The 24,662-nt window shown below is 41.7% G+C and overlaps 1 protein-coding gene across 3 annotated transcripts in view; it reads right to left on the reverse strand.

Moving 5' to 3' along the window:
- Positions 1-24,662, reverse strand: part of LOC142461502 (thyrotropin-releasing hormone-degrading ectoenzyme-like) — a 137,105-nt gene that overhangs the window by 41,176 nt on the left and 71,267 nt on the right. The window contains exons 7-8 of one of the 3 annotated variants that reach the window (XM_075563517.1): positions 24,207-24,314; positions 15,298-18,889 (exon numbers count right to left, since the gene is read on the reverse strand). In XM_075563517.1, the coding sequence (XP_075419632.1) occupies positions 18,877-18,889; positions 24,207-24,314 (121 nt within the window). In that variant the 3' untranslated portion in view covers positions 15,298-18,876. Of the gene's footprint in view, positions 1-15,297; positions 18,890-22,670; positions 23,999-24,206; positions 24,315-24,662 lie in introns of those variants that run through there. The other 2 variants (XM_075563516.1, XM_075563515.1) reach the window with 2 other exon arrangements.

A 24,662-nucleotide genomic window follows, 5' to 3' on the forward strand; every position in this document is an offset into this window, starting at 1 on the left:
TATCTAAAACTTACTTTAAATAATAAGTTTTCCCCTGGGATAGGTAAAGTTCAGGGAGTTTAACACCCTAGCATCCACCCCCTCTCAGCAATCATCATGTTAGGCCAGAGGAGGCAAATCACACCCACTACCCAGGGAGCACTGCTTCCAAAAGCACATTGCCTGTGCCGGGGCAGAGGGGAGGTACCCGGACCAGAAATGCTGACAGAGTGGAACCAGAGAGCTCAGCCCCCAGCTTCCCGAGGGAGCAGCTGTGATGGTTCACTTCTGGATGAATATGTTTAAGCAAAGGCCAAGGGCATGACTTGGGCAGCACGAAAAGCAGATGTGCAGAGGTTGTTCACTGCATTCCAGAAGTTCACACACTCTCCGGAGGCTCCTTGGCTCAATGGCAGGAAGTCATTGGTGGCTTCCACCTTCAATCCCAAAAGGTCACTGCCGTCCAGTGGATTCCAACCACAGTGACCCTATATGGAGTTTTCAAGACTGTAAATCTTCATGGGAGCCAGCAGTCTCATTGTCCCCCTTGGGACAGGGAGCTAGCAGCCCGTTTTGCCACCAGGGCTCCTTCCTCTCAAATTCTGGATCCAGTCCCTCCGAATATCCTGCCCTGCCCTTGTCTAGGCTTCTTAAATGCGTTCCACGCTGCTTATGTTAGTCTGGGTGCATTCGAGAAACAAATCCACAGAAAAACTTATGTATAAGAGAGTTGTGTGTAAAGGGTGAGTGCACATCAAGAAAACATGCTCGTATGTGCTTATGCACCCGCTTTGTCTTCAGCGATCATGTCGGGGTAGGCTGGTGTGCTTTTTCCATGTGGGCTTTGTTGTTTCTTAGCTAGATGGCCCCCTGTTTATCTTCCAGCCTTTAAGACCCCAGACGCTATATCCTTTGATAGCCGGGAACCATGGTGCTTAACTACTACACCACCAGGGTTCATTAGCATGTGACTTATCACCTGTCAAAATAGCAGACCAGGTTTCTCCTTTGTGGCCACACCAGGTACTGACAGAACCAAGAACAGAGACACATTTATATATCTTGATTATCATTTGCATATTATATGCCAGGAATCCTTGGAAGTGTCTTGGAATTGTTCTACTCTGGTTCAAATTTCACACACCCTCCCAGTTTCCATACTTACTCTGCCAAACCCCTAGTAACTGATTTGCACCTCCTATCAACTTGGGGAAAAGACCCTATGCCAGATATAGAAGTGGACATACTTGGTACCCAGAAAACCTGTTCAGTGTTTTGAGGGCGGCTCAGCAAACAAAATGGGCACAGTGATTAAGCATTCAGCTGCTAACACAACGGTCAACTCTCTAGTGGTTCTGAAAGAGAAGGGTATGGTAGTTGACCCCCCAAAAGAGTTACAAACTTGGAAACCCTACGGGTATTTGTATAGGGTCGCTATGTGTTCCAATTGAGATGATTGTCATAGGTTGGGTTTGGTTTAACCCGTCTTACTGAGGAGACTCCTTCTTTACACGCGATCAGTTACTTTAGAGGAAAAAGACATGCCTGTCCCAGAACAATCCAAGGACTGGTAAAGGCAACACCCACAAAGACACTCCCTCTGCCTGCCTAACTCTAAAATGCTGCCCATAAAACACTCTGCCTGGTAATATCTGGGCAGCACACTGGGGAGGTGCAGCAAATGTGTGTTGAATGTATGAGGCCATTTCATAGTTTGGCTGCACGATCAGGGTGTCTGTCATAAAGCCGATCTCTTTGACTCCACCTCTCAGCAGAGATGAACACAAGCTTCCCGTTTTTTTCTCGGCAATGTCCTTGTCAAATAAAAGTTCCTTGTAGATCAGTAACTTGCCACAGAGCAAAAGATATCGGAAGAGGCTCATCTTTCTCCTGGCTGTGAAATAGAATGGCAAGCCCCTCCCTTCAACACACACACACACACACACACACACACGCACACACGCACACACACGCGCGCACACACACCCCTGCCTTACAACTACATTCGGTTGATTAGCAAACAAAGCTCTACAACCCAACTATGTGTTTTTCTTCTCCAGAGGAATGACGGACTTACATACCCTGCATTGTCTTTTTTTAATAGAATTGCCCCAGTTCTCCTCACCTTTCCTTAGATAGTGCAGTGAACTATTAGATGACTGCAGGTATTGAAAACTAGTACTGATTTCCAGTTTGTGTCACCTTTGGCTTTGAGCACCCTCCACTTCTCTAGTAAGCTTTCCATTGCTTTGGGGAAAATTTTCTCTTTCTGAATTTATTATGTGAGGGGGGAAGGGTAATAATTAATGTGCCTATGGAGGACTATCCTTCATGACCTAAACTCATTAAGGGGCAGTGCCTGATGGAGCATCAGGTTGGAGGAAGGCTTATTAACAACCTGCATTATACAGATGACACAATTTTGCTGAAAATGAGAAGGACTTGATTCACTTGCTGATGAAGATGAAGGATTAAAGCCTTCAGTTTGGATTATGACTCAAGGTGGAGAAAGCCCAGACCCTCACAACTGGACCTATTGATAACATCATGATAAATGGAGGAAAGTTCGAAATTGTCAAGGATTTTGTCTTGCTTGAATCCACAATCAATTCTCATGGAAGCAGCAGAGAAGAGAACAAATGACACATTTCACTAGTCAAATCTGCTACACGAGACCTCTTTAAAGTGTTGAAAAGCAAGAGATTACTTTGAGGACTGGGGCGGGTTGACCCAGGCCATGGTATTTTCAACTGTCTCATATTTATGTGAAAGTTGAACACTGAATAAGGAAGACCAAAGAAGAATAGATATATTTGATTAATAGTGATGTAAAAGAGTAATGAATGTACAATGGACTGCCAAAAGAACAAACCCATCTAACTTGGATGAAGGACAGCCAGAATGTTCCTCAGGGCAAGGATAATGTGACTTCGCTTTAACTTTGACATGTTGTCCGGAGAGATCAGTCCCTGGAGCAGGACATCGTGTTCTGGAAAGTAGAGGGGCAATGAAAAAGAGGAAGGCCTTCAACAAATGGGATTGACACAGTGGCTGCAACAATGGGCTCAAACTTAAGAACAACTGTGAGAATGGTACAGTACCTGGCAGTGTATGATTATGTTGTATGTATGGTCACAATGAATTCAAACCCTCCCTATGACACTGAACAACAACAACAACAACATGACTGAATCCTCTGGGAGGACTCTTGAATGTGAGAAAAATGGAACGAAGCCAGCGGAAGGATTGGAGGATGTCTTAAGTTCCTGTCTTAATCTCCTTAACCAAAAATTATCCTAAAAGTCAGTAGCCTTAAAACACTTTTCCCACTGCTTTGGAGCTTACAGGTTCAAATTTGGGGTGCGACTCTAGGTCAGGGTCCTTCTTTGTGGATACCAGAAAGTTCCTTGGCATTCCTCGCTATCTTTCTCCCCGTACTGTGTGTTACTGGGTCTATCCTGGCCTTTAACTCAGAAGTGTTTAGGTTTAGGCTCAAGCCTATTCTCATATGGCCTCATTTTTTTTAACATTTTATTAGGGACTCATACAACTCTTATCACAATCCATACATATACATACATCAATTGTATAAAGCACATCTGTACATTCTTTGCCCTAATCATTTTCTTTTTTTACATTTTATTAGGGGCTCATACAACTTTTATCACAATCCATACATATTCATACATCAAATGTATAAAGCACATCCGCACATTCCCTGCCCCAATCATTCTCAAAGCATTTGCTCTCCACTTAAGCCATTTGCATCAGGTCCTCTTTTTTTTCCCTCTCCCTCCCCGCTCCCCCCTTGCTCATGTACCCTTGGTAATTTATACATTGTTATTTTGTCATATCTTGCCCTATCCCGAGTCTCCCTTCCCCCCCTTCTCTGCTGTCCATCTCCCAGGGAGGAGGTCACAAGTGGATCCTCGTAATCAGTTGCCCCTTTCCAACCCACTCACCCTCCACTCTCCAGCATCGCCTCTCTGACTGACCCATCTCCTCTTCTAAACCCCTCTATGAGGGGATCTCCACTGGCCATATGGCCTCATTTATATTACAAAAGAACTCCCTTCTTTTCAAACAGGATCATGTCCACCAAGGCTCAAATTTCTCACATATTTTGAGGGGGCTACAGATCAATCCATAATGGTTCTTTTGGGTAGCTGTAACAAATGGCTACCAATCGAGTGACTTAAACAGCAGGCATCTGTTCTCTCACTTTTCTGAAGGGCAAAGGGTTAAAATTAAGGTGTGGGCAAGATTCATTCCTTCTGAGAGCTCTGAAGGAGAATCAAAGTAGCCTCTCTCTGTTTCTGGTCACTGCTGCTAATCCTTGATATTTCTTGGCTTATAGATGCACTGATCCAATCTCTGCCAGTGTCTTCACACGGGGTCTCTGTGTGCCCACTCCTCTTCTTATAAGAACACACCAATCAGTGCATGTAGCATCCATCTGAAATCTAAACCCAGAAAGATGGAGCTCTTGAAATCCTTAACTAAGCACATCTGCCAAGACCTCCTCTCCAAGTAAGGCCATAGCCTCAGGTTCCATGTGAACATGAATGTGTGTTTGTGAATGTGATTTAATGTACTACAGAGGGCACGCTTTGGCCTCATGAGGAGTGTTTCGCCAGTACCGGCTTCACAGCCCTGAGATTTCCCAGGCATTTGCCACATTTTCTTGTCTTCCCACCATTTATCCACCATTAGGCCTTTTCCCCTAAGTTAGTCAAGCATCAGTTTCTGTCACTTGTGATCATGACCCTCCCTCCCGCCCAGGTCACAAATTTAAACTGATACAGGCAGTTTCTTTAATGAGCACTATGTTATCCTGATTAGCAAGCATTGCTAAGGAGGGAGGATGAATCAGTGAGAACCCGCTTGCTTCATCTAGCTTTGGGGGCAGTCCACAGAGGATTGATCCCTGAGCCACTAACGAATTTTGCAACTGTCACAGAACAATGCAAATAAGTAAGATCCACATCTGCTGAACACCATCATGAGGTCAAACTGTGTGTAAATAAATGCCTGTTTCAAGGAGTGAGTAAATCCTAAGGTAAGGAGTGACAGGGCTTTGTTGGCATAAACCCAGCAAGGCATTATGGGTCGGATATTAATGAACTCATGCTCCTGGGCCTCACAGAGCCCCAGCTCAACTGCTTCAGCTTGTTGACAAACAATCACTACCCGGAGAGAGCACTACCATTTCGATGAACAGGGTTGTTTGGGGATGATGCTTCCTAACTTGCATTTTAATACAAATTTGATGCTTCATCTGAGCAATGTGGAAAGAGCATTCAGATAAAAGAGAGGGACAAACATCAAGTGACCAGAGGATGAAACTTCTATCTAATCTGTGCCCACTGGAATTGCTTCGTGGGAAGGTATTTTTTGGTGGTGTTGGGTTGTTCCCCTACCTTGCTCCAAGCCTTCCTCCTCATGCCCACCCCCACCCCAGCATACATCCTACTGGGAGAATGTCTCTGAATAATGAAGTTTTAATAAATGAAGCTTTAATGAGCCTGATAGTCTGCCTAAGACCCCTTCAAACTGTAGTCTTTCATTTGTATTCTTCCATCCTTTTTGAAGAAATGAACCTGATGGCAGGTAGTATGTTTCCTTTCCAGGATGAGCTGATAGAGCCTCTCGCTGCTGCAGTGGGAGGTGAAACATTAAAAGGCCCTCTGTGGCCATGAGACATGCCCACTCTCCAAGAGACACTGGGCAGGTTTGCTGAAGCTCCTCAGAATTGACTAGTGGCACTGGTCCACCCATCTCAACCAACCCAGTCTTCATTTGCACTCCATGCCCTCTCTGAGCTCCAAATGCATGCTTCATTTGAGGATGACAAAGCCTCTATTTTCTGAGAAGATGCGCAGACATGTGAACTAATCAATGCTCCCCCTGTCCCCGGGGAGTGTGAAATTCTCCCATCATGACCCACCAGCTTCCCTGGAAATTCCTGTCTTAACTCAGGCACTTAATATCATTGGTGTCTCGGCTTCCTTCCTTCTTGCACATCCCCCAGGCATTAACTGTCATCCTTCCTCTCCCTAAAATATACTTTGAATCTATTCACTTCATGCCATCCCTACTGCCCCAAGGTGTGTCTTGCATTGACTATGAAACTAGATTCTGTATCCATTTTCCAGGGCTGTCAAAACAAAGCATCGTAAATCAGGTGGCTTTTAAGAACAGTCCACCACCTGTCTATCAGTTCGTGGTGCAGTGGTAGCTAGAGTGTTGCTGTGAAATTGGAAGCCGTGCCACCGATATGACAAACCCCAGAAGGGTCAGCAACGATGGGCAGTCTTCAGTTGAACCTCGAGCCCTGTGGTGCTCAACCTTCCTTTAATACAATTCCTCATGTTGTGGTGACCCCCAACCATAAAATCATTTTCCTTGCTACTTCATAACTGTAATTTTGCTACTGCCATGAATCGGGTGACTCCTGTTAAAAGGTCGCTGGACCCCAAAAGGGGTCACAACCCACAGATTGAGAACCACTGCTCTAGCCTAAGGCAGACTAGGAAGAAAGACCTGGTGATCTACTTCCAAATATTAACAAATGAAAGCCTTATGGGTCACAACAAAATATGGTCCTATAGAGTGCTGGAAGATGAGCCACTGACCTGCACACAACAGCTACAAAAATAGACTCAAACACACCAACAAAGGCCTGCTGAACTCCAAAGCCCTAACACACCCACTGCCCTCAAGTCCATGCAAACTCATAGCGGCCCTATAGGCCAGGGGCGAACTGTGTATTAGTCTGGGTATGCTAGAGAAAACTCGAGGGAGACTCATGTGTATGACAGAGAGTTGGTGGTTTTTAAAAATCATTTCCCTATTATTTAATCATTTTATTAGGGATTCATACAACTCTTATCACAATCCATCCATCCATCCATTATAAAGCACATTTATACATTCATTGCCCTCATCATTGTCAAAACATTTGCTCTCCACATAAGCCCCTGGCACCTGCTCCTCGTTTTTCTCCTCCCTCCCCACTCCCCCCTCCTTATGAACCCTTGATAATTTTATTGGGGGCTCATACAACTCTTATCACAGTCATTCCATCCATCCATCCATCCATCCACCCATTGTGTGTCAAGTACATTTGTACATGTGTTGCCCTCATCATTCTCAAAACATTTGCTTTCTACTTGAGCCCTTGGTATCAGCTCCTCATTTCCCCACTTCCATCCTCCCCCCCCTCATAAATTCTTGATAATATATAAATTATTTTGTCATCTCTTACACATCAAACATCTCACTTCCCCCACTTTTCTGTTGTCCGTCCCCCAGGGCAGAGGTTTTATGTAGATCCTTGTAATCGGTTCACCCTTTCTACCCCACCTTCCCTCCACCCTCCTGGTATTGCCACTCTCACCACTGGTCCTGAAGGGATCATCTCTCATGGATTCCCTGTGTTTCCAGCTCCTGTCTGTACCAGAGTACATGTTCTGGTCTAATTCTACCTTATAAATCAAGAGAGAGAGTTTTATATCAAACAGTAATTGTACATTAAGCAAACGTCCCAGCCCAGTGCAGATCAAATCCATAAGTCTGATATTAGCCCATTTGTCTGATACCAATCTATACATTCCTTTTCAGACCCATAAAACATGTGCAGTGATGCTGAATGCAGGATAATCACAGGCCAATGGCTGGAAAGTCTTGTGGATCCAGTGGTATTGTAAGCATCTCAGTGCTGGCAGCGATCTCTCTGAGGCTTCTTTGGCTTCAGAGGTCTGGTCGCATCCATTTGTCTTGCCTTGTGCAATGTCTCCCAAGGAGTAGCAGAGAGAGAGAGAGAGAGGTGTCTTCCACCTCCAAGGAGGAAGTACCAGATTTCTCAGAGTTCTCAGGAGAAGGCTATGCCCACATAAAAATCTCACTGACTATCTCCAGATTGGCAGCCTAGACTCCACGCCTACATTCCTAATCCTTAACGTGAAACAAGATTAGGTGACTACCACAGGCTCCTAATCCATAACAAGCCCATTTATTTTTTCCCTGCATACCGACGCCAATCCAATACCCAAAGCTTTACCCAAAGGGTGGAGATCTACTTCTAAAACATGAATATAGAAAAATCGTTTTTGCTTGAAGGCTCTCAAGGAAATGCTCACCGAAAACTCCATTCCTATTATCTCACCTCCCCCAAATTAGTCTTCTTCTGGGCTTTTAGTCACACCAAGGTCTCTCCTGCCCCAAGGACTTTACATGCACTGTCATCTCTTCCAAGCCCTGAAGTGCCAAGTTCAAAGTTCCAGTTAATCTCCCTGATCCTGAATTTTAAGAACTGTGTGTGTGGGAGGGAAGGGGTTGGGCTGTTTGTTGAACTGCTGGGTTTTGGAGCCATTTGTTATGCAACCTCATTTTGTCAATGATTGGTTAATTAATGCAGCATTCATTTGCCCTTCTTCCACATACAGCACATGGCTTGTATCTTTGGGATCACTCTTCCACCATGCTCCATCTCCATGCTTCTGCTGGCATTGACCCAATCTGCCAGCTCCAGGCCTGGCTAGTCAGGGCATGACTTTCCTCTGTCCAAAGGGACTGGGTCAGACTCAGTATGTGACTCATGCTAGGTTAATGATATCTAACCCTAAAAAATGCCCCAGAAACAATTGCCCCATTGCCAATGAGTCCATTTTGAATCATAGAAGGTCCCTGTGGGGTTTCTCAGACTGTAAATATTTATGTGAGCAGAAAGTTCCATCTTTTTCCCTAAGAGGTAGCTGGTAGGGTAGCACTGCCAACCTTGCAGTTAGCAATCCAATGCTTACCTGATAGTACCACCAATGATTAGAAAGGAAAAGAGCCTCTCTCTAATAGAATTCCTGAGCTTCTAGATAAAACTACAGCTGTCATCAGGAAGCCTGCGTGAAACTCAAAAGGAAACAGCACTGAAAGGAAAAGGTTCAAACTCTGATGGTATCAACTGAGTGCCAGAACCCAGCTATTCCTGATGCTCTGTCCCCAGACCTACAAATTCCATAAACCTACCCATTAATTCCTTCTCCTGTTCCTTCCCTTCTCATGCCCCAAGGTACTTTGACTTAGCTTTGAAGGCACTCACAACTTCACGGGTTCTGCCTTGCACAGGTGTCTGCTTGCTTCCAGTTCAGTCCTGACATTGTCCCTATCTTTAGCCATGTTAGGCTTGAGTCCTAGAGCTTTCCTTTGCTTGTCTCCCTATTGCTCTTGTCCTATGAAGTCTGTGGCTTTATCTTTAAGTCTACGTCCTGCCCTTTCGCTTTCGTAGAAATCTGTCTCTGTATCTTGGCTCGTGGCAGGTTGTGTCCTTCAAAGATGACTGTCCTAATGTTTCACATCGCACATTCTCTTGTTACGAGTTTGTGTTCACTTTTCCAGAAACAGGGCCCGCTTTCCCTCTTCCTTGCATCTTGGCAGGCCTTTGACTATGGCAGAAGTGTTGCTCTGTGACTTCCACCTGGTCGTATTGGGTTGTTCACCATTGGGACGCTGTCAGGATGTTGCACGGAAGACCAGGCCAAATGAAAATGTCACATATATGGTTCTTCTTGAGCTCCAACCAATAGAAGTATCAGTCGTGTGAAGGAGTGAGTCTTAAGAGAGCTGCAGCCTCTGTCCTTTGAGCTACCCCAGCTAATGCTTGATGAAGCCAAAACTAGTGTTCTCACTGTGCTCTGCCCAGATTGCAGATTTGTGAGCAAAATTGATATTATCATTACTTTAAGATGTTATTTGTGGGGATACTTTCTGTTAGCAGCAGATCATCAGAATACTGCCTAATCAGACTGCATTGCCAGTTTTACTCTCTCTCTCCATATATATATATATATATATATATATATATATATATATATATATCCTCCACTCTTCTGTCAGTTGGTTGTCCTATAATGGTTTGTGTATTGTTATGATGCTGGAAGCTCTGTTACCAGAATTTCAAATACCAGCAGGATTGCCCATGGTAGACAGGTTTCAGTGAAGCTTCTAGACTAAGACAGACAAGGAAGAGGGGCCTGCCAGTCCACTTCCAAAAATTACTGAAAGAAAACCTTATGGAGCACAAGAGAACACTGACTGACTAATGTGTTTTGGACACACTATCAGTGGACAATTGCTAGAGGAAGACATCATATTTGATGAAATAGAGGGACATGGAAGATCCTTATTGAGGCAGATTGACCTAATCCCTGCAACAATGGACTTCAACATTCAGGAATGTGTGACAATGATGCCAGATCAGACAGCACTCCATTCCATTTCATATAAGGTCTCCATGGATCACAGTAGACTTGATGGCACTCTCTATATGTTTGTCTTCAGTGACTTCCCATAGGGCTGCTCTGCCTGGCAGCCTCTATTCTTCATGCTTCCAAATGGGGAGCACAACAGGTCCATAGTCACTGATCTTCCCCTCAATCCCCAGGTCAAGTAAGGAGGCATGAAGCTAACTAGGTTGTTCTCTTTGCCTTGTCTCTCTTCCTTTTCCCCTCCTCCAACAGGGCTAGAGGGGGTAAATACTTACCTTGCAGTCTAGAAGAGAATTTCTTCCACACCAAAATCTTCTCCTTCCTCAAAAGGCACATACATGCTTTTCTCCTTGTTTTGAATTAAAATGGCAGATGGGATGGTAGGAAAGAAAATGAACTAGTCTAACAGAATGGCCAAACAGATTTACCTTCCACATAAGAATGTAAATAACTCCTCAATCTTGTTACAGAGTCATGATATGATGAGCTCCATCAAAGCAGAGTAGAACACCACGGAGGTCAGACCAGAAAGACCATATTGAGTTGATTTTGTATGAGAGATTCTAGTTGCTAATTATACTTTTCATAACAGACAGATGGGAGGTATAGAAGCCCAGACTTAAAATGTCTTTATCTAATTGCCTGCCTAAATATATGTTTGCAATATGGTCTTCAAAGGGAATACTTTCTTTACCTTAAATTCCATTTCTTTTTCCGCTCTTTTATGTAATTTTATTGAAGTATCATTGATGTACAATAAACCATAGTGTGTTTTGCTCTTTGAGGTTTTTAAAAAGAATCATTTTATTGGGGGCTCCTACAACTCTTATCACAATCTATACATACATCCACTGTGTACATTTGTTGCCATCATCATTCTCAAAACATTTGCTTTCTACTTGAGCCCTTGGTAGTAGCTCCTCATTTCCCCTCCTTCCCCCTCCCCCTCCCTCACGGACCCTTGATAATTTATAAATTATTATTCTGTCCTATCTTACACTGTCCGACATCTACCTTCACCCACTTTTTTGTTGTCCCTCCCTCATGGAGGAGGTTATATGTAGATCCTTGTATTCAGATCCCTCTTTCTACCCCACCTTTCCTCCACCCTCCTGTTATTGCTACTCTCAGCACTGGTCCTGAAGGGGTCATCTGTCCTGGTTTCCCTGTGTTTCCAGTTCCTATATGGACCAGTGTATATTCTCTGGTCTAGCCAGGTTTGTAAGGTAGAATTGGGATCATGATAGTGGGCGCGGTAGAATTTAGGAACGAGAGGAAAGTTATATGTTTCATCGTTGCTACACTGCATTCTGATTGGCTCATCTCCTCCCAGCGACCCTTCTGTAAGGGGTTGTCCAGTTGCCTACAGATAGATCTTGGATCCCCTAACTGTACCCCCCCTCATTCACAATGATATGATTTTTTTTGTTCTTTCATGCCTGATACCTGATCCCTTCTGCATCTTGTGATCACACAGGCTGGTGTGCTTCTTTCATGTGCACTTTATTGGTTCTGAGTTAGATGGCCACTTGTTAACCTTCTAGTCTTTAAAACCCTAGACTCTTTATCTTTTGATAGCTGGCTCCATAAGCTTTCTTCACCTCATTTATTTATACACCCACCTTTTGTCTTGAGTGATTGTGCCGGGAAGGTGACCATCATGGAATACCAGTTCCTTAAATTCCATATCTATAGGCTTAAGTCTTACCCACAGGAAGCTTATTTTTATTTTATCCCTTGAACAAAATCTTGCAATAATTTTCTCTTTTTGGGTAAGTTCATCCTCAATCACATATCCTTTAACATTTACAAGAATTTATATGTAACCAACCCCATTTACATAGTCTCATTCATGCTAATTCCACAATAATTGTAATAACCCTATTTTTTAGAATCGGCAGAAAGCATCAGCATTAATATCCCATTGCCACTGAGTTGATTTCAACTCATGGGTACCTTATATGACAGAATAGTATTGCCTCATGGGTTTCCAAGGCTGAAAAAAAATCTCTTTATTGTGAGTTGGGTGAAGGTTTACAGAATACATCCGTTTTCCATTTGACAGTTCACACATATTTTGCTTCATGATATTGACTGCAATCTGCTCAACGTAATATCACTTATCGCACTTCCTCCTTGTATTTCCTGTTTCCATTCCCCTTCTTTCCTGACCCTTCTGAACTTTATCTTTGAATAAATTATATCCTTTTGATTCAAATAGTTGATTAGTGTTACTTTTTATCTTATAGATCTACCTATTGTTTGGCTGAAGATTGAGCCAAGGGAGTGAGTTCAGTTCCAGAACTGAAGGTGCCTAAGGACAACAGTCTTGTGGGTTCCAAGAATCTCTCTCTGAGCAATACCCCTGAACTTTTAAAATAAGTTTAAACTTTGTTGCACATATTTCTCCTATTCTATCCCAAAATTCCAAAGCAAACTCATTATCATTGTGTTGAAGCTGACTCAAAGAGACCCTACAAGATAGAATAGAACTTCACCCTTTGATTTTCCAAGGCTTAAAACTTTACCAGAGCAGACAAACTCATATTTCTCACATGGAGCAACTGATAGGGTAGAACCACTTACTTTGTGGTTAGGAGCTCAATGAGGAGTCCACTCTGCCATTAGAGCTCGTTTAGAATGCTATCCAGGATTCCCTAATGCTATCCCTCTCAGATCAGTTGGTAGTGGTAATAAATGTAAATCTTAAGGGGGTCAGACTTCCACATCGTAACTCTTCCTTGGGGAAGATGGTGGGTTTGAACTGCTGATTGATTAGCCCTTAAGTGCTTAATTACTGCCTCACCAGGGTTCTCCTTAACATCAGAACAGTGGACACTTATTGGTTTATCTTTCTGGTCTCTGTTCCCTAAAAATTGCACTTCATCCACAGGGTTTTCTTCCACAACACACAGCTGCTAGTGTTTTTGGTTTGTTTTTCCACATGACTTCACCTTCCTGGTCAAAGCTGATTTGTCCAGGGCTAAACACACAATGAAAACATAGCCATATTTGCACACTACAAAATTTGAAGTGAGACAGCAAGCTATTTGTTGAGTTTTTTGAATGACAGAAGTCTAAAAGGAAGTGTTGTGATACAGGAAACAGTGAGTTTTGATGTCCAGGATTTATACTGGGGACCCAGTTGGCACTCCGAATGACTATTCAAAGTGATGGTATGAATCCTCCTCTTCCATGACCTACACATATAATAGATATAACCACTAAGTCCATGATTTGACAAATGTCTTATGTGATTGAGTTTGGGTTCCCCATAGGATTAGATCCTGAGACAAAGGTTTTAATTAAGCCATTTTGGGGGAGATATCAATAAGGAAATGGGAAATAGAAAAGGGAAAGAAGGCAGCCAATGAAAAGTACATTATCAAACAATTTAAAATTGTGAGCAACTGGAGGTTAATCTTACTGGAGACACTCTAGAAAATCCACTAGTTATTCTGCCCAGAATGGGAGGGAGTGTGGCTATTTGTCCAACAACTCCTATGGGTCATTGGTTAAGGGTTACTCCAGGAAGCAAGAATTAACTCCACAACCTCCTAAGCCATGCATGCTCAGGTACAGTGGTCTACAGAAACTAGAGAAAGCAAGAAGAGAGATGTGCTGGCCATTCAGAATTAGGCTAGCATGCCAAGTTGTCAGACATGTCAGGTTCTTGCACTATCATAACTTGTGAGATATACCACTGGTATTTCAAACACAAGCATAGTTACCCGTGGTGGAAAATTTTCAGAAAAGCTTACAAGCTAAATAGACTAGAAAGAATAACCTGCCAATCTACATCTGAAAAAAATAGTGGTGTTTGTGGAGCACATTGATAGCAGTGGAATATTGTTTCATATAGTGCAGGATGATGAACCCCTCAAGTTGGAAGACACTCAAAATATAATTGGGGAAGAGCTGTCTCCTCAAATAGAGTTGACCTTAGTGATATAAAGTTTTCAGGACCTATATTTGTTGATGTGGCAATGACTCAAAATGAGAAGAAACAGCAGTACTGCAATAACCACTAACAAGAAGATGGGATGCATGAAATATGGATCTAGAAAAATTGGAAGCCATGAAAAAATGGAACACATAAAGATCAAACACTCTAGGTGTTATTGAACTGAAATAGACTGCTATTGGCCATTTTGAATGTCATAATAATATGGTTTACATACCAGAGTAACAAATTTGAAAGGAATGGATGACTTTCATGTTAAAAAAGAGAATGTTTCAACATCGATGCCAATGTTCACCATTGTTAGGTGTAGGATATATTACACCTACAAGGATGAATAATTAATAAAGTTATTATTCAAATTTACACACCAACCACTAATGCTAACAATAAAGCCATTGAGGATTTTTACCAACCTTTTCAGTCTGAAATTGATGAGACATGCAATCAAGATTACTGATGACTTGAATGCAAAAACTGGACACTAAGGAGGAGGATCACTAGTTAGAAAATATGGCCATGGGGATGGAAGCCACATGGGAGATCTCATGATAGAATTTTCCAATAAGGATGGCTTATTGATTGAACATTTATTTTTCAGTGATGTAAACAGTAACCATAGACATGGATCATGTATATTGGATAGAAATACACAGGAATTATATCAACTACATCTGTTGAAATAAACTACTATATATACTCGAGTATAACCCAAGGCAACTAATTTTACCCCCCAAAGCTGGGGTGCTTTTTCAGCATAAAAAATGTGCTGAAAAAAACTCGGATTATACTCAAGTATTTACGGTATAAAGAAGTTTAATATCATCAGTCACGAGACTGGAGACCAACTGTGGAACAAACCATCAATGGCAAATTCAACTCGAATTCAAATAAAATTAAAACAAGTCCCCAAGAGTCAAAGTATGAATTTGAATATATCTCATCTAAATTAGAGGATATTTCAAGAAGAAAGTTGACACATTGAACACAAATCACCTGAGATGATAGGATTTCTGCAATAATTTCAAGAACATCATAAATAAAGAAATTCAAGGATAATTAAAAAGATAGAAACTAAAGAAAAGACAAAATGGATGTCACGTTGAATGTGGAGTAGCTGAAGCCAATGAAAGAAATGATGAAGTACGAAAAAGAGAGAGAGAGAAATATAGAAATAATTGATGAAGTAAAGACGCTGAATAAAGAAGCTGAACATAAAATTTCAAAGGGGAATTCAAAAAGATGGAATAAAGAATTATATTAAAAGGTGCAAAGACCTGGAATTAGGACAGCAAAAATGAAAAGCATGTGCATTTCACTAGCTGAAAAATTGAAGAGAAATTCAAAATACAGAATTACACAGATAGCATCAAAAGAAGATGAAAGGGATTCACTGACCACATGAAGCCCCGGCTCCAAAGCGCTGAGTCCAGAAGACCAAGATAACATAGGGTTCTCACTGCAGATTGCTCTGAAAGTGCTCACAGTAGTAGGCCCTGGATCAACTGGGGAAAATGTAGAACTCAAAATAAGAAGACTAACCTTAGGATATGAAAGGCACTAGTGGAATTCCCATTTGACACCTGACCTCACCTCCATGGCTCAACTTTCAGCCCCCAAATAGGAGACCTATACTGTCAACGATGTACAATCCAGAGCCCAGCATTTTTCAGGGAGTTACTCAGAAGGCAGGAAGGAATGAGAATGAAAGACCAATGGAAACGGCAAACAAAGGGAGGCAATAGGAAAAGTAGTATTGCATTGTAGGTATTGCAATCAATATCATAAAACATTGCATGAATTGTAAGGAAAATCAATTTACTCTGTAGATTTTCCCTCACATGACAATCAAGACAGTGTAAAAAGAAAATAAGTCACATGACCGAGTACACTGGTAGATCTTGCTGAAGACCAATTTCCAGTGTTAAAAGATGTCACTTTGAGGAATAAGGCACAGCTGAGCCCTAGTGGTATAGTGGTTACAAACATAATGCGTCAGAACCAACCCAGTTGGGTTGCTCAACACAAGATCAGCAGTTCTGCTCCCATACAAAGTTCTAGTATTGGAAACCCACAGGGATATCTCTCCCCTGTCCTATAGAGTTGCTAAGGGTTGGAATCAACTTGATGGCAGTGAACTGGATGTAAGCCAGGCTGACTAGAGACACAAATCAAGTGCCACTCATATATGTGCAATAAATAGTTTTCTATCAAGAAGTCACTATAGTATTTCTATTTCAAGGAAATATCCCAGGCCAGTCCAACTCAAGTCCATAAGTCCAACACTAGCCCATAAGTTCCTTTCCAACTTACGCAGTTACATGCAATGATGTACTGCTTGTTTTATGGAAACTAGGCATGGTTTTATATTTCTCGTTCCTCTCACTGACTGTTGTCTAGTGTAGGCTGATCCACATCAGGCCCGCAGTATGGGGTCCAAGCGTCGCTGTGAGTGGCTGAGGCTGTAACTGTTGATAACAGGGACTCTGGTGGCCTCGTGGTTAGCCGTTGGCTGCCATCCGCAAGGTCAGCAGGGGAAATTGTCAGCAAATCTGCAGAGGAACGATGAGGCTGTCTACTCCCGTCGTGGTCTTGGAAACTCCCGCGAGAGTTCTGCGCTGTCCTACAGGCTGGCTGTGACTCAGCATCACCTTGAAGGCAGGGATGGGCAGTTTAAGGGAGTAGAAAGCCCCGTCTTTCTCCCTCAGAGTGGTTAGTGATTTCAAACCGCTGACACTGTGAATCACAGCCCAACGTGTAACCACTACGCCGCCAGTGTTCCTGACTCATGGATCACAAAATTCTTAACACACGGCCTTGGTGGCCCTGCCCGTTTTTTCATTACTGCCTTACAGTCTGTATTTACTTTGGTCAAAATGCTGGTGCCAGTGACCGAGCACTGAAGTGGCAGTTACGGCGAATGTATATAAGGACTCTACCCTGTGATGATCTGGAGTGGATCAGTGCATTGTGGGAAGACCAGAACAAGCAGTGCAAGGGGAGGGAGAAGACGACCTCCTTACAGGAAACATGGAAAATAAGGTGGAATCTTGGTTTCAGAAGGACCACACATAAGCTTCCCGCCCTGATCATACACAGGTCCCAGTGCAAAGAGCCCTTTGTGTCCCTATCTTTCTGTTCTCACCCAAGGATCTCAGCTGATGAACAGCGATCAGTCACAAGGAAAGAGCTTATCTATTCTCTGAGATAAGAGGAGCCGCGCCTGATGGAGGGGCAGGGACCACAGATAGCAACGAATTAAGGCGAGCAAAGCAGCAGACATAATGCTTACCTGCAAGTCAGGCCACCTCTCTAAAAGTTGGAGAAAAACTAAAGCTCCCCCCACTGCTCATAATGGAGAATTCCTAAGATAATATTTTGTTTTTGTTGGTCCTTGTAAACCTAAAATCTTATAAAACTAAAAAAAAAAATCAAACGCACTGCCATGGAGTCAATGCCAGCCCAGAGCCCCCTGTGGGTTTGCTGTGGGAGCAGAGAGCCCATTCTTTCTCCCCGACTTGTGGGAGAGCTCGTGGGGGAGTTCTGAAAATCTTCTGAAAGGAGGCTATTCGAATGCGGACGCCTAGACAGTGCGAACATATGCCCTGTTCACTCACCCAACCATTGATGTAAAAACACGTCCCGTGGCACTGCCCGCACAGGCCCTGTGACCTGCTCCTTGGAGCGAAGACAAGCAAGACACCCCCCGGAGCAGTTTGCTTTGTAACATGCGGGGTTGCCAGGAGGCAGAGCCCAAGGAAAGTCAGATAAATCACTGCCCTGGCACTGGGCTCACACTGGCCCTGCAGGCAGCCAGGACCACCCTCACGGCTTCCTAGGCGGGAAATCTCTGCAGGAGTAGAAAGTACCGTCTTTCTTCCTTGGAGCGGCTGGTGGTTTCCCACGGCTGACCTTGCAGGCAGCCCGGCGACAGGGTCCCACCACGCGGCCAGGGCTCCCAAAGAATCGGAACGAATGCATTCAGTGACGGTTACTGTTCATACTTCACCATTAAAAATCACATCGTCAGTATGTTAATGAAAGTTCACCCAACAGCAATAACAATCCCCATATTGATGCCCTGGGGGATTCAAAGTAAGCAGAGGGTAACTCTGAACAGTGTCAGGTATGAAATAGGCATTCTGTCATATGACTCTGATGACGTGAGTTATTGGTAATTATACCGCTATGCTCTAAATAAGGGAACTAAGGAACCTTCTTTAGAAGAACAATTCCATTGTGATCACCAGTGTCGATGACACTGGAGGCAGAAACCTTTACCCACCGCAGTCGTCCCCAAAGTGTGGCCGTTGGGGGCAACGACAACTGGTATTTCCACATGCCTCCATGTCCCGTCCCATCTACTGATCCAGGAAGTCTAGGAGTGGGGGGCGGCGCAGAATCAAGCAAGTCCTGGTAATTCTGAGATGACTTCACGTTTAAGGAACATTGGCTATGGGCATAACGTTGTTGCACATACTCATTGCAGGGAGTACTGGAGTTTGACTGTTGTTTTCTCAAACGATTTTTAAGTAAGCATATATTATTGCCACGTGATTATTTTATATACCATCACAGAATTGACTAAGACAACGTGGCAGGCTGAGGATGGAACTTGAGCTACACCACTTACGATGGTATAATCTTGGCAAATGACGTAATCCTTGTGGGCTTTTAATTTAGTAATCTGCAAAATGACATAAAATGATGAGATCTTGCACAGTCATTTCTATAAACAACTGATTGGAATAAACACTACAAAATCAAAACCTAGAGAGTAACGTTTATAAATCAAAAGAACACATGAATACATATGAGCCAAAATTCACTGCCTTCAGTCAACACATGCATGGGCCAACAATCTTTTGATGAATCTTCATCTTTTCTCTGCCAAAGCAGTTTTCAACATTAAACCCACTGCCGTTTAGTCGACCGTAGCTTCTCACAACACTATTTCGGGTTTCTGAGTCTGTCACTTTTGTGGGGGCAGGTCGCCTTACCTTTCTGCCGTGAAGTGGCCAGTAGGTTTGAAATGCCAACCTTGCAGTTGGAAACCCAATACCAGAGTCTTGGACTAGAGTCAGCATCTACTCTAGTTCTCTTTGCTTTTAAACTGTAACACCTCTTTTCCCTAATTACCCAATGGACAGGGAGCTGGTGATGCACTGGACTGCTAAGTGAAAGGTCCAGTTTCCAAAAGCACCGGGAAGCGAGGCCTAGTGCTGCCCTTGAGAAACTAAGCCACTGGAAACCTCCTGGACCACAACTCTACTCTCACACCTCTAAGGTCCTCATGAGGTGAAATAGAGTCGACTCAATTGGATAATTACAAGCTACCAGGTACTATGCTGTTTCAGAGTACTTTTTACAAATAGAGTGAAGATACCAGTCATCAATTTCTGGGATAGGTGATCTATATTACTCTCCGTTAATTCTTTATATTTAATAGGCTTCAGGTTTTAAACTGTGCCTTTTAAAATTATTTTTAAAATAATACATTAGTACAAAATTAAAAGTCTGTGTTTTAGACAGGCATTTAATTTCAGGTTAAATTTATTATTCATCGAAAACCACATATTATCATATTGTGATTTCTATGTGGTTAATTGTACATCCCAATAGCATTCTAATTCAGAGATTTTACATTATAATGCATCTGCTGTAATAATGTTTCCCTATATTTTACCCAGCAATACTTAGGGCTATTATTTCTTGTTAATTTGCACCAACCAGTGAAAGAAACCAATTATTGTACCTTTTGTTATGCTTTTTGTACATATAAAAATGGATATCGTCTTTTCTATGCCTTTAACATTTATTTTAGAGTGAAATTTTCAGGGCTCACCAGCTCCTCTCATAGCTCATGTTTTCAAGATCTTTTTATCATTTGTATTGTTCTCCACTGTGTGCTTGGCACTCTGTCTCGTTTCTGAAATGTGGCATTCTGCTGAACTTCGTGTCCAAATCAGAGCCTAACCAGACCTGGATGTAACACAATCCATTTTCATGCATGGCATCGCCATTACAATTCCACACACTGTAACATTTGAATATTTTAACACGGATAAGAATGCTGGCTCATTCAATTTATCATCCACTGTACATCTTAAATTTTTCTCTCACATTTTCTCTCATTGCACTTTTGGGTGTCATTAGCCTCTCCTGAACTACTTTTTTTTTTTTTTTTTGACACCATCAGTTTTCTGGAGTTTCATACCAGGGATTATACACCTGTCCCAATATATCCAGATTATGCTTCTTTGTAATGTAATGTCCACTCCACTGTCATGCAATTAATTTCAACACATAATAATCCTATAGGACAGAGTAGAACTTCCCGGTAAGACTTTCTTGTTTGTAATTGTTGTGGAAGTATATCAGCAAGTCTTTCTCCTACAGAGACCCTGACCCTGACCCTGAACCTAACCCTAACTACCCACTTCTCAGTTATTAGTAGAAAATATACCTGTATAGTATTCCTAACTTTTATGATTATGCTTTTTTACTTGTTACTTAAAAAAATAGAATTAAACAAGAAAAAATAGAGCTGACTGATGTTTTGCTTCAGGTTCATTTAAAAAGAAACTATGCCATCCCCTTCATTGATTCAATTTAAGAAAGTTGAACTCAGCATCAGCAACCAGATTCTAGTATTGCTTTACTATTAAGCTGTCATCTGAAAAACACAGATTAAACCTCTGATCTTCACTCAGAGGTGGCTCAGTGGCGCCAGTGCCCTCACTGCAGGAGGTTACCTGTATATGCTGAGATCTGTCATCTGGTCGGTTGAGCAAATCTTAGTAAACACAGTTAGTTCCACTTAGCAGGTTTACTTGCCGACTTGCAAAAGCAAGCGATGCAAGAAGATATAAAAATGATGAAGGAAATGACAAAATCACCTTCATGCATTGGGTCCAAATTTAATTATTTCATTATGAATAAATGACAGAGTTATCAAAACTGAAATGAACTGACATATCAGAAGTGATGGTTTTTCACGTTCCCAACTGAGAAATCACCAGGATTATCCAGCTAAATGTCAACTCAGGTGTATTCCACCTGCAGCCCCCAACCACCTACCTCTACCACCCCCTAGTCACGCTCATGCGTCAGAGAGCAAGTCCTCTAAAGAAGGAAGGCATTTTACACCTTGTCTCTTGCTTAGTACTTGCTTTACTCATGTAGGAAAATTCTTTACTTGGAGCACTGCCTCTCTTTTTAATTTGAACTTCACTTTTTTCTTTGCTTTCCCACCTGGCACTAAGAGGTGCTCAGTACAATATTATAAAACAGTACATTAAGAACCTGTATCTTTAAATGTAGGAAATGGTAATAGACTTAATTGTTTTCATAGAAACAGTGAAAGCAATGGTACAAGCCCAATTTTTGGTTTAAGGTAAAACTATATGATAATGTGAGTATATTCATTGAAGGGTCAAAAAGTAACCAACTCACAAGTTTTTTATAAGCTTAAAATTATATCAAGAATCTTTTTAAAAAATGAAAGTTTAAACTACAACTATCAACTCTAATAAAAGGCATGTATTGATTTTAAGTAGCTCTACATTTTATTTTTATAACCTAGTAATATGTAGTTGAATTGAAGGGCATGATAAGAAATACGGAGGAAAAAACTTCATTTAACATGTTCAGGTCAAATATAATAGTTTCCAGAGACTTAGCAAAAGGATTATCACTAGGAAAATATTTTTTAAATGAAGATTTTTTTTTAGTTCTTCAGAAGACTGATGAAGCATTTAATCACTGTCATCAATTATATGATGGATCAATTGAGAGATATAATGATAAAATATTTTCCCTCATAGCTTAGTACAAGGCTCAAAATGATTAACTTAACTTAAAGGGCAAACAGAAAAATGCTAGGGGATATGAAATATTATGACAAATTACTAAATATTGCAGTGAAATATTTCCCTCAGCAACCTTTAAAACAGGATAGTTACCCTTTGAACTGGAGCCATTTAGATACTAAATTTAAACATAAGTAACTCCTGACAAGGAAAATGCCAGTTTGTTCCATAGCAGCTTATAGAGACTCTGCTATTCTCTGTGCTCATCTGGAACGAGACCTTGCCTCTGCTGTCCATGATGGTCATCCCTGACTCACCTATGAGGCACAGGCGTCATCTCGATAAAGTCCTCTGACTCCCTATCCTGCCCTTCCCTTCTGACATTAATAAACACAGAGGCCAATGACTGGAGTGGGGCATGCGTTTGTAGTTCAATGTATGAAAAAAAGGAGTATGAAAATCTTTACAAATATGCTTACAGAAAGTTTAAACACTAGAGTAAGAAGATAAATGGATTTTTCTTTTATGCTTAATATTTCTTTCATTAATATTCAATTTTTTCTGAAAACAATTACATTAAATTACTTTAACCACATATTATGCACTAGTGACCTGTTGGACTGTGAAATTTTCAGATAAGATACAAGTTCAAGGTCGCTGCCAGGGATCACTGAAAGAATAAATATCTCCTTTCCATTTGTATTTTTTAATATTCATGTTTGTTGTGCTACTTTGCTTATAACATATGCAGATAAATGTTTCTGAAAGAATAACATGGTTTTATCAAGAGCCTTAATGAGATTCCCCCAATTTAATGATTTCCTTTCATGGAATGACGGCCAAGCTATCACAACTAGAAACAAGCCGGTGCTTTGCACAAGGGTAAATAAAAATGACTGCTATAAAACCATATAAATCTCATAAAACAAAAATATCAAAATGAAATCTTTATTAATAAAATATCAAAGTATAAGGCAGTTGTTGGTTCTTGACATAGTTCTACACACTCGTAAATCCAGTGTTTCCATCTCTCTAATTCTAAGGCTTTCCCAGTCCTTTGATTTACAGCCAGTCCAAACAGCATGCTAGGTAACCTGATGGGCTCAAATCATGCCCTTTTACAATCCCTTTGAAATTTGGGGACAAAGTGAAATCTCAAGGAGCAAAATCATGGCTGTTTGCTGGAAGGGGTAAATTTTCCCAATAAAATTCTCATAATAGCCTCCTCCACCCCCAAAGAATTAGCAGGTGCATCATTCGGATGGAAAAATAATTCCTTGGGGCAAATTTCCTGGTCTTTTTTTTCACAGATGCTGTTTCCATTTTTTTTTTCAGCTTCTTCCTAATAAGTCTTTGTAATTGTTCAGTGCCCTTCAAGAAAATCTATCAGAATTACTCTTTTGGGATAAAAAGTATGAATAAACAGTTGCCATAACCTTCTGGCTGATCGCTCTGTCTTGAATTTCAATGGGTTAATAGGGCCCCGCAAAAGCCACTGCCTTGACTGGACATTTTTCTTGACTGCACCTGACTGTCCTAATGAAGGAGCCTGGTGGCCTCGTAAGGTTTGCATTGAGCAGTAGTGTAAAGGCACGGGCTACTTTGAGGGAGAATGGTCTGATGAGGCTGTCTGCTTCCATAAACATCGACCGCTGGAAAACCCAGAGTCAATTCAGCCCCAGTGACCTTGTTAGTCAGAGCAGAACTGCCCCTGTAGGTTTCCAAGACTTTAACTCTTTATAGGAATAGGAAACCCCATCTCTCTTCCACCTATAAGCTTGCTAAACGTCAGAATTGACTGATGGCAGCGAGATGTGGTTGTTATCGTTTTTGTCTTCAGTCTAATGCCTTCATGAGACTAGGGTGAGTATTCAACTTAGAGAACTCCTCTATAGCACTGATGGCAGGGACATGTTGTTTTGGATGGACCCAAGTATGCATGAGCTGAAACACTAGGAACAATACTTGTTGACTTAGCTTCATACCTGAAACATAAGGGCATAAATTAAGAAAGATAGCCTAAAACTTGAAATATATTGTTATTTTCAAGCCATTGTATTTGAAACTATGAACCAGAACAAACATCCCTTTGCTTTCTCTCTAATACTTCAGCATTGAAAATGGAATGCATCAACTGAGACTCTGAAAGCAGTTTGAAATCATCTGAGCAACACAGGACTGTTTTCAATTTACCTGTTCCTGTTGCTGGAAATCCAATCTGATATAAGTGTTGATGCCTGTTGGTGACAGTGCTTGTTACCAAAACTGCACGCCAGCATTATAACCTCTCTGCGTAGTTCTCTAGACGGCATTAAAAGGAAGAAAAATGAAATGAAACAGCAGTGTTACTGTCTGAAGAGAAAGTCGGGGCAACATTAAATAAACAGTTGGTTAGTAAAGAATGAACATAAAGATAGATGCTTTTTAGATTCTGAAATTACAAACTACTGGTGAAGAGACAATTAAGCAGAGATCTATAAAAGTCAGATCTGGAATCAGTACACAGAGGAGGGTATAAGTCCATTTCACTACTTCATTAAGGCAGAGCTCACATTAAACATGGCAAGGACACCTGGGTCCTCGTGTCAAGCAATGGACCTGCTGCCCCGTAGCGATCCTCCCAGAAAACGGAAATGAAAGATCAAGCGT

This window comes from Tenrec ecaudatus, chromosome 11 (assembly GCF_050624435.1).
Source record: "Tenrec ecaudatus isolate mTenEca1 chromosome 11, mTenEca1.hap1, whole genome shotgun sequence".
NCBI classification, from domain to species: Eukaryota; Metazoa; Chordata; class Mammalia; order Afrosoricida; family Tenrecidae; genus Tenrec; species Tenrec ecaudatus.